Source organism: Carcharodon carcharias, chromosome 3, assembly GCF_017639515.1.
Source record: "Carcharodon carcharias isolate sCarCar2 chromosome 3, sCarCar2.pri, whole genome shotgun sequence".
In the NCBI taxonomy this organism is placed as follows: Eukaryota; Metazoa; Chordata; class Chondrichthyes; order Lamniformes; family Lamnidae; genus Carcharodon; species Carcharodon carcharias.
Window position 1 is genome coordinate 170,885,271 of NC_054469.1, and position 14,336 is coordinate 170,899,606.

Consider the following 14,336-nt stretch of genomic DNA (forward strand, 5'->3'; position numbering starts at 1 on the left):
TTTGTCCAATAGTTCGAAGCTCACTCCATACTTGAACAAAAGTGAGAATGAATATATTACAACATTTGAGCAGCAGTCTACAAGGAACAGTTGAGAATTGCATTCCTCCACTGATCCTTGGGTAGAAGGCATGATCCATTCCTTGTCCCAATTACTCATGTGCGTTTCTACACTTGATTGGCATCCTCCTTGGCTCTTCTACACTGAGAATGACCCAAATCTCCTTGGAAGCACCCCAAAAATATGAACTACATAAAAATCCATACACTCTTAGGCCCAATAAGTTCTGTGCCCAAGCACAGACCTTGTGCCTCTCTTATTTGCTTTTACCCTTAGAACAAGCAATCTAGCAAAGCTTAAAACTGAATAATAGTAAAAAAAAAGGGATTATATTTGAAAAATTATCAGAAATTCTCAGTGTATTCCTGCAGACATAAAAGAGATGGGTGTTACTCTCTTCTAAGAATAATAGTTTTTTCCACTTCTAAGAGTAATAGTTTTTGGAATAAGGAGGGCACTTTGGTACTGCAACATCCAACACTCAACAAACTGTCCTAAAGCATTGTATTTTGCAGAACAGCAGTTCTAGCAAAAAACTTAGTGCAATTTAAAGCTTGTAATTCGTAAACCCTCAATATCCATGTAAGCCATTTTTTAAATTATTCGGCTTGACACAACTCAAAAGGATCAAAGCACCATACTGAGTAAACTCATGTAACCATTGACACAATCAAAGCAAAATTAACATTGAACAAAAGGCACAATTTGATACATTACTAACATCTACTTTATTTCACTACCTCTATGCAGTAAACTGTAGTAAAATTCTTAACTTAATCATAAATAGAAAACTAATTATGTTTGGACTTATAATAATACAATCTTAGCTAAATTCAATTAATAGGGTAGTTCAGTTCAGAATTACAGTGTCGCAACCTTAACTTGTTCTGCTTAACAAGGCATGACAGTGATATCTAGTTTTGAAAATAACACTACGTGCTTGTCAAATTTATTTGCTTTCATTTTAAGTAATATCAAACGTTCATTTCTTCTTTGTCAATATTTAGATGATGCTAATGTAAAAGTGTAGAACTTCTTTAATAAAGTAGAGGTTTATTTACTAGATCCAGAACAATTCCATTTTCTGCATTATGCTCATTCCAGCCTCTGGAATGCATCTTCACAAAGGCATTTAAATTTCTTTTTTTGCTCGTTCTTTAGGTAACAACACTAAACACTGGAAAAACTCAGCAGGTCTGGCAGCATCGGCGGAGAAGAAAAGAGTTGACTTTTCGAGTCCTCATGACCCTTCGACAGAACCTTCTGTCGAAGGGTCATGAGGACTCGAAACGTCAACTCTTTTCTTCTCCGCCGATGCTGCCAGACCTGCTGAGTTTTTCCAGGTAATTCTGTTTTTGTTTTGGATTTCCAGCATCCACAGTTTTTTGTTTTTAACACTAAACACATCCATTATATTGTTCATTATATTTTTGCTTAATATTAATGAGACAGCACTTATGTGACAACTGTTGTGGTGCTCTGAAATATGCTTGAACAAACTTGTCCTGACTTTTGAAATTTAAGGCAAAAATGTTCTCAATAATGCAGCTTATCAAAACTGAAGCATTATTTCAGCCATCAATCATAAACTAAAAAAAATCTCAATCATAAAGTATGAGTTTCTGTAAAAGAAAAAGCAAGCATATCATTATGGACATTTTGTTTCTGTGAAGTTGTTCAATTAATTATTAAATTAAACAAGCAGTATGTTAATAATGAAATTAATTCTAAAACTTTGGCATTTTTGAGGTTAATTATAAGGAAGAACTGCAATTTATTGATACACAGATATGGTGTTGCCTCCTGATGAAACTTATCTTGTTAGTGATATGCAAAGCCATTTGGAGGAATTATGATTAGACTTTGGTTACCAGACTCATTCATCTACATGTATTAGCCACAAAGTGAAGCTAACAGTTCTTACTTATTTGCGGTCTGTCAGGTTTTTTGGCCTGATCAAAAATCCCAGAGACGCATCTAAGAATGACCCCAGGCAACTGCAAACTTTAGAATGGCCTGAGTTTAAAGCATAACTATTTATTGTTAAGGATGCACTGGTAATGTACAGCATCCATTTATTGTGTAGTAAAAGCAAATCATGTCCTTCAGCAGAAAACTCCTCATTCTCAAAGACTCATTAAAGAAGAAGAAAAAGTTGCACTTTACACTCCAGTCATGATATGTGGGACATTGCAAACTAACTTAAAATGGTTGTTCCGTATCTTTTAACAAAAATATTAATGTGGGAAAGATGATTTACAACCCTGGACAGAATGCATTCAGTGGATTGAACAACTAGAAATAATTTGTGCTTGGAGTTCCATAAAATGACATAATTTTGATTCTGTACCAAATCAAATATGATACATGCTATTGCTAGCAGGCTATTTCCCAATACACTTTATTTTTGTTCACCACAAATCTTAGTTTTTTGAATGAACTAAAGCTTACAGTGGGGTCAGGATAGGAGGTTTGTCAGAAAGAACTGGAGTAGTTGGGTCTCTGGAGATCAGTGCTAGATGGGTTGAGGTAGGGACATCATGCGATGTTAGGGAGGTGGAAGTAGGCAGTCTTTGCAATGGTGAGGTTGTGGAGCCAGAAGCTCAACTCAGTGTCAGACAGAATTCCAAGGCTTCGAAAAGTCTGGTCAGCTGAGACAGTGGTGAGAGCATTGAATTTATAATGAAAGCCAAAGAAAATGTTTCGATATTCTCAGTTTTTTTGGTGACAGTTTGGCTGCCGCATCTCTGACATACCAACAGTGACTCCACTTCAAATAAACTACTACTTTGGCTAAAAAGCATTTTGAGATGTCCGGTTGCCATGAAAAGCGCAATATAAAAGCAAAACTGCCTTCCACCCGGCCCTGCCGGCTTCCGCCCGGCCCTGCCAGCTTCTGCCCCCCGTTCTTGCCTCCTTGTCTCCTGCTATTGCTCCCTCCCTCTTTTGCCCCCCTCCCTTCTTCTTTCTGCCTCCCTCCCTCTTTCTTTTGCCCCCTCCCTCTTTGTTTCACACCCTCCCTCTTTGTTTCACATCCTCCCTCTTTGTTTCACACCCTCCCTCTTTGTTTCACACCCCCCCTCTTTGTTTCACACCCCCCCTCTTTGTTTCGCCCCCCCCTCTTTGTTTCGCCCCCCCCTCTTTCTTTCGCCCCCCCCCTTTCTTTCGCCCCCCCCTCTTTCTTTCGCCCTCCCTCCCTCTTTCTTTTGGCCCCCCCTCTTTTGCCCCCTTCCTCTTTCTTTTGCCCCCTCCCTCTTCCTTTTGCCCCCCGTCCCTTTTCCTCTCGCCCCCCCGTCCCTTTTCCTCTCGCCCCCTCCCTCTTCCTCTCACCCCCCACCCCTTTCGCCCCCCCCTCCCTCTTTTCCTCTTTCTCACTTATCCAAATTAAGCCTGACAGCACAAAGGTAATTCGAAGAAAAATGATGGAGAAGTAGAACTGGGCATCATCAACTTTTCTGAAAATTAAGTATAATTTGATCAGTTGAACTTCAAAGGGCAACCCAGAATTTCTACAACAAAAACAGAATTACCTGGAAAAACTCAGCAGGTCTGGCAGCATCGGCGGAGAAGAAAAGAGTTGACGTTTCGAGTCCTCATGACCCTTCAACCAGAATTTCTACAGCCAGTAATAAATTCCTAATAAAAATTGAAATTTCAGAGCCTTCAGATGGGAGCCCTCTATGTTCACATACAGAAAACCAGTAAGCACTTTTTACCCCAACGCTTTACAGAAACCAATTAAATTTGCCCATTTGATCAAACTAAAATTTTATTTAAAAATCAATAAGATTAAATATACAGTGACATAAAATTGACTTTTTACTAAATCTGGACAGATTTTGTATCTATCACACATACTTTTTTGACGCTGCTTCACATGTAATATTAAACTTTAAATAAAGATGATATGCTGGCAACTAGCAATCACTTTCCTGACATTTGGTTGCATGGATTCTGAGAGCATTATTTCCTGAAGGGTGGATTTAATGGCCTCATTAAATATTTCAAATTGTACAGAGTTTTCATCTGATGAGCAGAAAACTACAAATTTGGGGAACCACAACTACGAATAAGGTTTTAATAAAAACATAAAACACTTGAAATACTCAGCAGGCCTGGCAGCATCTGTGGAGAGAGAAACTTATAAGTTTTGCTTGGCTAAGTTTGAAGCCATGTCCTTGAGTATTCAGTTAAATGAAGATAAAAACTCACTGTGTTAGTTACCAGATGATGAGACTGACTTTATTTTGCTATTTAACACATATATGACGAGGAATTTTCATTTCTGGCAGAGCTTGCACTGTAGAGTGTTGGAACATCCCATTTTAAGATGGCCATGTAGTTGATCTTATACAGCACTACTATGAAGAGTGCCTTCTGTGTAGATGGCAGGTACTTATTGATGTAAAGTGGGTAGGGGACATCAATAACAACTTACATAGCAACTGTACTGTAATAAAATGTCCCAAGGTGCTTCACAGGAGCATCATAAAGCTTAGCATAGCACTGAACTACAAAAGGTGATATTAGGTCAGATGACCAAAGGCTTAGTCAAAGAGTTAAGTTTTAAGGAGTATCTTAAAGGAGGAAAGCAAGGTACAGAGAAAGAGGCAGAGAGTTGTAGAAACTCTCTAGGAATTCCAGAGCCTAGGTCCTAATCAGCTGAAGGTGTGGCCACCAGTAGTGGAGCGATTAAAATTGGGATGCTCAGGAGGCTAGAATCAGACGAGCTCAAGAATCTTGGAGGGCTGTGGAGCTGGAGAAGATTACTGAGATAGGGAGGGGCGAGCCCATGAAGGAATTTGAAAACAATGATGAGAATTTTGAAATCAACATGCTGTTTGATCAGAAGCCAATGTAGGTCAGCGAGCACGGAGGGGAGACAGATGAACAGGACGTGGTGCAAGTTAAGATACGAGCAGCAGAGTTTGGGATGACCTCAAGTTTATGGGGTAGAGAATTTGGGAGAACAGGTAGTGCATTGAACTAGTCATTGGCTTCTCGTCAGTTGGTCATCTCTGTGTGACACAGATGTTAGAGCTATAGCTATTATACTGATTAAAATCACTATTTACTAATCTCTTGCTTTGGGTTTGCTCCATTTTATAACATTTAATCTCTTGTAAAAAGGACAATTTCCTTCCAAATAAACTGGTGAGGAAACTCATTACAGGAACATTTTTCAGAGAAGAATGAAGAATTGCATTTGCTATTACTTGCTTGTCTTTATTCGTCCTTGAATTTTTTTTCTTCAGGTGGGCGAGATAAGCGTGGAGGTCCTGTCTTGACATTTCCAGCACGTAGCAACCATGACAGAATAAGACAAGAAGATCTTAGGCGGCTTATCTCCTATTTAGCTAATATTCCCAGGTATGACAAATACACTGCATTTATTTATCCTGAAAAATATACCCGTGTAGGAATTTTATAGTATTATGTTTTCCTTCCAGAGCTCTTAATTTATTACCTTCAAAATGTGAACCGATAATGAAAACATAAATATTTTTACTAAACACATATATATATATATATCATTGAATTTTACTTAGTGCAAGACACTAAAGGGATGGTAAGTATATAGAGAACATTGAAAATAGTTCTTTGTGACTGATGATGTCGGATTGCAAGTATTTATGGCAATATAAGTTGCTGGACACAATTGGAAGATGATGCTTTTGTTCTTAAATATTGTCTTCCCTGATTTGCAATTCAAAGCCCTTTATGCATGTACAAATGCTAAATTTGATGAGTAATATACTGTGCACTTCAGTAATACCTCCCATTGTTTAAAAAAAGTCTTGATTTTGTTTTAAGTACAATTTATACACTGAGTGGTTTTGTTCCACAGGGTTTGAAAGCTAAATATTTATAAGTTACCTTAGGACTTAGAGAAGAAGGGAGAAACAGCTTCAGTTTCACTTCCACTAGCCCAGATATGATATATTTACTCCGCCTCTCTGTGTCTTTGATTTTGGTTTCCCCAGCTTTGATTCAAAATTGCAACCAGAGGTTACACTAGGAATAAATTGTAGCCCCTGTTGCTTTGTTTCTGGTTTGAATGATACAGATTATCTGAAAAAAGAGTGAAAATTAACAGATATATGTGAGGAGGTGGTAACATAGCGGGAGGTGGTGGCATAGTGGTATTGTCACTGGACTGGTAATCCAGAGCTCAGGGTAATAGTCTGGGTCCGAATCCCACCATGGCAGATGGTGGAATTTGAATTCTTAAAAATCTGGAATTAAAAGCCTAATGATGACAGTGATACCATTGCCAATTGTCGTAAAAACCCATCTGGTTCACTAATGTCCTTGAGGGAAGGAAATCTGCTGTCCTTACCTGGTTTGATCTGTATGTGACTCCAGACCCACAGCAATGTGGCTGACTCTTAACTGGCCCTCTAAACAAGGGAAGTTAGGGATGGGTAATAAATGCTGGTCTAGCCAGCAATGCCTACATCCCATGAATGAATAAAAAAAAATATATGCACACATTGATAGAGGATAATAAATATAGGTTAATTTCAACATACTTTGGTAGAAAATAGAACAATTTTTTATGCACCATGTGATTTAAACATATCACTTTTTGGTGACCTAGTTTGGATTCATTTTTAAAGCCCAATCAAAAGTGAAGGCAGAATACCTGGTGTTTTTCCTGATTGTAATAAGGAAGTAAAATTAATGTAATGAATTCTTGCCATTTTTCTAGTATCCTATCAGAAGGGGAATCCTTTTGAAAATTGGTGATTGCATTAAAGAATTTTATTTAATCTGCAAGACTGAAATATATAAAACTGCTGATGACTTTCAAGTAGACTGAGTAGTGGTCAGTAAGGGATTTCTAAATCTTGGAAGAAAGATATTATCTGTAAAGGAGGTTGGAATGTAAGGTTTCTAAGTCGGGAGAACTAATTTCTATAAACATAATAGTATATAGTACATATCATTGTATTATAAATCATGTCATTTTACTAATATGGAAATGTAAAGCATAAAACACTTTAAACTGATTATTTAAAACTTGTACACAAATCTCAAATAAATTTAAATGGGTGACAGTGTTCAAGTGACAAAATGTTGAATTTAGTTTTGCTTACCCAGGTGCTTATTTCTGCACACTTAAATATGCAGAAATTGTGAAGTTTGCCAATTGCATCAAGAATAAGCAAGTTGCGTTAATATAGAACAAAGAACAAAGAAAAGTACAGCATAGGAACAGGCCCTTCGGCCCTCCAAGCCTGTGCCGATCATATTGCCCGTCAACTAAAACATTTTGCACTTCTGGGGTCCGTATCCCTCTATTCCCATCCTATTCATGTACTTGTCAAGCTGCCTCTTAAACATCACTATCGTATCTGCTTCCACCACCTCCTCTGGCAGCGAATTCCAGACACTCACTACCCTCTGCATTAAAAACTTGCCCCGCACATCTCCTCTATAGTTTTCTCCTCTCACCTTAAATCTATGTTCCCTAGCAATTGACTCTTCCATCCTGGGAAAAAGTTTCTGACTATCTACTCTGTCCACTCATAATTTTGTAAACTTCTATCAAGTCGCCCCTCAATCTCAGTCGCTCTAGTGAGAACAATCCGAGTTTCTCCAACCTCTCCTCATACCTGGTAACCTCCAGACCAGGCAACATCCTGGTAAACCTCCTCTGCACCCTCTCCAATGCCTCCATATCCTTCTGGTAATGTGGCAACCAGAATTGCATGCAGCATTCCAAGTGTGGCCTAACCAAGGTTCTATACAGCTGCAGCATGACTTCCCAGCTTTTATAGTCAATACCCCTGCCGATGAAGGCAAGCATGCCATATGCCTTCCTGACTACCTTATCCACATGCGTTGCCACTTTTAGTACACCCAGATCTCCCTGCACTTAAGTGTTCTGCCATTTACTGTATAATTCCTGCCTGTATTAGACCTTCCAAAATGCATTACCTTGCATTTGTCCGGATTAAACTCCATCTGCCATTTCTCTGCCCAAGTCTCCAACCGATCTATATCCCATTGTATCCTTTGACAGTCCTCTTCAGAATCTGCAACTCCTCCAACCTTAGTGTCGTCTGCAAACTTACTAATTAGCCCAGTTACATTTTCCTCCAAATCATTTATGTATACTACAAACAGCAAAGGTCCCAGCACTGATCCCTGCGGAACTCCACTAGTCACAGCTCTCCATTCAGAAAAGCACCCTTCCACTGCTACCCTCTGTCTTATAGTGCCTTTGACATAGAAAATGTGTTGCCAACACTTCACAAAGACATGAAGAATGAAATAGATGCCATCCGAAAGAGATGCGAGGAATGGTCATGGAGGACCCGATATTATTTTTGATCTTTTAGTTTAGTCATTATAAATTAAGGCTCAACTTAAAATGTTTTCAGGGTAGAAGTGATGAAGCATCACATTCAAAATGCCAATGTAGCTCTGATTTCAAATGCTGATTGACCTACTGTGCATTTAGACCACCTTTTGCTTTAGGTCCAGATTTCCAGCAGTTTTGTTTTCATTTTTATTTCCTAGCAGAGGTATTTTTTTCATGAATCTATATTTTTTTCAGCAACATTTAAAATTCAGATTTTTTTCTATTTTCTTTTTCTGTTCTGTCCATCCGACAGAGAACCTTATCCAACTCCTTGGTCTCTCACTAGTCCTCTGACCTACTGACTGCTGTGCATTCTCTCCATCTCCATTCCATCTTTGTTAGCAGAACTTTCATCTGCATTGCATCAGCAAAGGCTGTAGTCTTTAGAATTAACTCCATAAAACACATCTTTTTGATGAGACCTTTGGCCACCCCATTCGAAGTGACCCATAGATCACACATGTGATTTGATTGATCTATTAAATCTAAGAATTTGTGATATTGTATTTTATTCAATGAGAATTAGTGTTGGTTATTGGTTACTTCAAAAATGATAAACTGAATAATTAATGGTGATCTTTAAGTGTGCTTTTGCATCGAAGTTGTGCAGTGAAATAGCTGTTAGAGTGCATTGTGTGAGATAGCAGAATTAGAGTTGACATGTTACTATAAAATATAGTTTTGCGACCTGATTTGCCATCTGTGCAGATCAGATGGCTAATTGAAATTTGCTAGTATATATGTTTAATGTATATATGTTTGACAGCAACATGAAAGCTGACTCTTCTGATCACCATTAATTTTTTTGATGTATTTTGCCGAAATATACTGTAAAATCACTGGGCTGTAGCTGCTTACATTTGGTTGAGCACATAAGTTTAAAGCGGGAATTAAATTGTTTGCGATGCAGTAGAAGATTGAAACTACAAACTTGTAAACTGAAAAAACTTTTTATTCCTTGTTTATAAAATTTGCCATTTTCTGGGTAACAGTTAATTCATTTCTAAATATGACAGCTGGGGATTTATCCTAGATTTTCTTCAGTGTAGGTTGCAGGCAGGTGATTCCAGTGATACTAAATGAAATGGGCATGGTCTTGCGGTGGACCTACTATATATTCACTTTAGCTGTTTCATTTGTGTAAAAAAAAAAGCAAACTGTAAATTAGTTAGACCCAATGTTCTGTAAAATTGAAACAAATATTCCAAGCCAGTTATTGGCATGGAAACCCCAAACGTTCGGTATGTTTAAACTGTTGTCAGGCGCACCAAACAGGAATATTGAGGACCGTTATTTGATGTACCCTTTTCACACTTTCCATTACAATCAACATAGCACATTATTTATAAATTAAAGCTAAGTATATACAAATGGAGGGCATTGATTGGATGATTACTTGAACATATTAAAGAGACAGTTATTGACACTGGGGGAAGAGTGGAGTTGTAATGTTTCACTCTTGAATAAATGTAAAACTGAGTAAAGATTGTGATAGTGGTTTCTCTTGTTAACTTATATTTATATTTGCATGCTGGAATATTCCTCTCAGCCATTCATGATTTATCTTGAAAAAAATTGAATTTGACCTTCTACCTTTTATGAACAGAACTACACGAAATGTTCAATGTTGGAAAATCATTAATGTTATTGTCCTTTTAAAACACAGATATATTGGTTAAAAATTGCATTTTGATAATATCTAGATTTAAGAAGTTACTGTTTATAACAGAATTGTTGTACTTTCTATACTGCAATTATAGAAATATTACGCTGGAGTTAGTATTGGCTTGTTAGTATTGGCTTTATTACCAACATAGTGTTGAATTTTTGTTTCTGTGTCAGAGCCCTGATGCAGGTGCATTTCCGGGTACTGTTTATGCGTTATGTCGGCATGAGACACCAAATGCAATTTTTGAAGTGATGGCCAATATGTGGCCATGGAGGATGCTCACCATCCAATTAAGGATGGTGCAGGCCCCAGAGATGAGAGAGCCAATAGGAAGCCTTCCAGCCCTGAAAAATCGGCAGACCCACTATCAGAGATAGGAGCTGCTTATGCACGCGAGAGAGGAGTTGATGCCTCAAGATGGAAGAGGCCTCTGAAGACTTTGTTCAAAGGTTAGAATAAAACAGGTTGCAGCTCCCAGACTGCTACTGTACAGGGCGATCCCCTGCACTGAGTGGCCTGTGGCTGCAGCTGTGACCACCTCACAATTGTGGCCACTGGGTGGATCAGAAATGTTAAATGGAGTGCTGGACCCCGGCTTGCACCTGGGAACTTGTCTTGATCCCAGAGCCATGTTTTGACCTGAGTGGATGCCTGCTGCTAAATGGAAAATTCCATTTGGCATCTGTACGGTGCCCTTAATAGGCCATTTAAGGGCCTTCATTGGCCACCCTCCATCTATCATCCATCCACTTCCAAAATGGCTTGGTGGTAGAAAGATGCTGGCCATAGCTGGGAAGTTGCTGGCCTGTCCCCCTCTGTTCCCATCTTCAGGGCCATTTATTAATTTGGCCCATAGTGTTTGCCACATGTTGCTCTTCAATAAACATTAAATGTCTTATACAGTAAGTATGTTGTTTGCCAGATCCAAATACAGTTCTTGAAACCCACTCCAATTTTCTCTTTTGTCAGTATTTATATTTTCAGATTCCTTTAGCTTAGATGCAAAAGGATAACCCAGAATTGAAATATTGAGTTCACTGTTGTGTATTTGCTTTGAGGAGGTTTGTAGACTTGAAGGGCATTGCATACCTAGATCTTTCACATCTTTCATACAATATAATTTGTTTTTTGCCTTTTTGCAAGTAGGGCAAAAGAAACGCTTGCATTTATATAAGGCTTTCTAGTGAGAGTGCAGAATATGGAACTACACCAGCTTGCAGGGATCCCCAACATATTTGCCCTTTTGAGTCAGCAGAATCACAGAGTGCAGAAGAGGTCCTTCGGCCCATTGAGTCTGCACCGACACGTGAGAAACACCTGACTTACCTACCCAATCCCATTTATCAACACTTGGCCCATAACCTTGAATGTTATGACGTGCCAAGTGCTCACCCAGGTACTTTTTAAAGAATGTGAGGCAACCTGCCTCCACCACTCTCCCAGGCAGTGCATTCCAGACCGTCACCACCCTCTGGGTAAAAATTTTTTTCCTCACAACCCCCCCTAAACCTCCTGCCCCTCACCTTGAACTTGTGTCCCCTCATGACTGACCCTTCAACTAAGGGGAACAGCTGCCCCCAATCCATCCTGTCCATGCCCCTCATAATCTTGTATACCTCGATCAGGTTGCCCCTCAGTCTTCTCTGCTCCAACGAAAGCAACCCAAGTCTATCCAACCTCTCTTCATAACTTAAATGTTTCATCCCAGGCAACATCCTGCTGAATCTCCTCTGCACCCACTCCAATGCAATCATATCCTTTCCATAGTGTGGTGACTAGAACTGCATACAGTACTCCAGCTGTGGCCTCACCAAGGTTCTATACAACACCAACATCACCTCCCTACTTTTGTAATCTATGCCTCGATTGATAAAGGCAAGTGTCCCATATGCCTTTTTCACCACCCCACTAACATGCCCCTCTGCCTTCAGAGATCTATGGACGCACACGCCAAGGTCCCTTTGTTCCTCAGAACTTCCTAGTTTCATGTCATTCATTGAATACTTCCTTGTCAAATTACTCCTTCCAAAGTGTATCACCTCACACTTTTCAGGGTTAAATTCCATCTGCCACTTATCTGCCCATTTGGCCATCCCGTCTATATCTTCCTGTAGCCCAAGAACTCAACCTCACTGTTAACCACCTGGCCAATCTTTGTGTCATCTGCAAACTTACTAATCCTACCTCCCACATAGTCATCTATGTCGTTTATATAAATGACAAATAATTGGGGACCCAGCACAGATTCCTGTGGTATGCCACTGGGCACTGACTTCCAGTCTAAAGCAGCCTTCTGCTATCACCCTCTGTCTCCTACAACTAAGCCAATTTTGAATCCACCTTATCAAATTACCCAGTATCCCATGTGCATTTGCGTTCTTTATAAGTCTCCCATGTGGGGCTTGTCAACGGCTTTGCTGAAATCCATATAAACTACATCAACTGCACTACCCTCATCTACACACCTGGTCACCTCCTCAAAAAATTCAATCAAATTTGTTGGGCATGACGTCCCCCTGACAAAACCATGCTGACTATCCCTGATCAAACCTTGCCTCTCCTAGTGGAAATAGATTCTCTCCTTCAGAATTTTCTCCAGTAGTTTCCCTACCACTGACGTGAGACTCACTGGCCTGTAGTTCCCTGGCTTATCTCTACAAACCTTCTTAAATAGCGGAACCACAGCGACACCTTTGGCTGGGTTATGCGAACCAAATGGTTGATAGCCACATTACCCATGACATGCTCTATGGTGAACTTGCTACCGGCACCGGACCAACAGGTCACCCATATATGTGATACATATATGTCTGTAGGAGAGACTTCATGTTGACTTGGATTGGAGTCGATGCATGGGTGTCCTTGCTGTTGACCAGGAGTGCCTGGAAACAAGCATTCAAGAAGAGCGTGGAAAAAGCAGAGGGCAAAAGAAACGACCAGATGGTGGAAAAGCGAGTCTGGCAGAAGGAAAAACATAAGTTGTCTTAAGGCAAATGTTTTTCATCTGTGCCAGCTGCAGAAGGGACTGCCATTCACGAATTAGTCTCTACTGCCAAAACAACTGATGTTCAGTCCAGAAGTGACGTACACCCCAGGCGCAGTCCATCATGTCCCTAAATGGATAATGCCTATACTACACTTTCATGACCACAAGATGCCCCAAAGTTCTTCAAAGCCAATTAAGTACTTTTTAAAAATTGTAGTTACTGCTCTAATGTAGGAAAGAGCTCAGCATATCCTATAGTAGCCTGCACTAATTGTTAGCTGTGAAAGTAAAGTTAGACAACAGTGCTGCTTAATGTGCCAGCACAAATAGTGACTACAAATGTTGTGTTTATGGAATTTGTTTAAATTCAGGCTGTTTAAATATTCACACACGTACTTTCAATATAGCATTGTTTATATTTCTGTTTTCTTTATTGCATCCTCCTTTCCTTAAAAAGTGTGTATCTTGACATTAAGGATCCCACTAAATTAACAGTGATGTATGCAGAATGAATGCCATCAACATCTCTTGTGGTGGATTGGACTAGCAGAGCAACTTGTTTGTCAGTACTTGAAGTCAAGTTGAATTTTCTTGGCTACAACCGTTATAGAATTGTAGCCCCAGGACAACGCTGCAGGAGTTCCTCAGGGTAGTGTTCTAGTCCCAACCATCTTCAGCTGCTTCATCAATGACTTTACCTTCATCTTAAGGCCAGAAGTGCAGATACCCACAACTCCTCAGATACCGGAGCACATTGTGGCTACATGCAGCAAGACCTGGACAACATTGAGGCTTGAGCTGATAAGTGACAAGTAATATCATGCCACACAATAGTCCTCTCCAATGAGAGGATCTAAACATCATTGATGTTCAATGGCATTATCGCCACTGAATCACTCACTATCAACATTTTGGGAGGTTAACTGTTGACCAAAAATTGAACTGGAACAGCTGTATAAATACTGTGGCTACAAGAACAGGTCAAATACTGAGAATTCTGCGATGAGTAACTCAGCTCCTGACTCCGCAAGGCCTATGCATCATCTACAAGGCAGACGCCAGGAGTGTGGTTTGGTTCTGGCTTTTGGAGGCAAAACATCGCTGCAAGAGTTCATCAATAAGATGTCCCATGCTGAACCATCTTCAGCTGCTTCATCAATAACCTTCCCCTCCATCCTAAAGTCAGAAGTTTGGATGTTCATTGATGATTACAGTTTTTAGCGTCATATGTAACTTCTCTGGTAACGAAG

General features: G+C 39.7%; 1 protein-coding gene across 9 annotated transcripts in view; it reads left to right on the plus strand.

The window, feature by feature from the left end:
• Positions 1–14,336, plus strand: part of LOC121275778 (triple functional domain protein-like) — a 650,960-nt gene that overhangs the window by 209,126 nt on the left and 427,498 nt on the right. For all 9 annotated transcript variants that reach the window (XR_005942563.1, XM_041183384.1, XM_041183386.1 and 6 more), the window contains one exon: positions 5,316–5,430. Coding sequence is in view for 8 of the 9 variants with exons in the window: in XM_041183384.1 (XP_041039318.1) it covers positions 5,316–5,430 (115 nt within the window). In the remaining variant the exon portion in view is untranslated. The remainder of the gene's footprint in view (positions 1–5,315; positions 5,431–14,336) is intronic.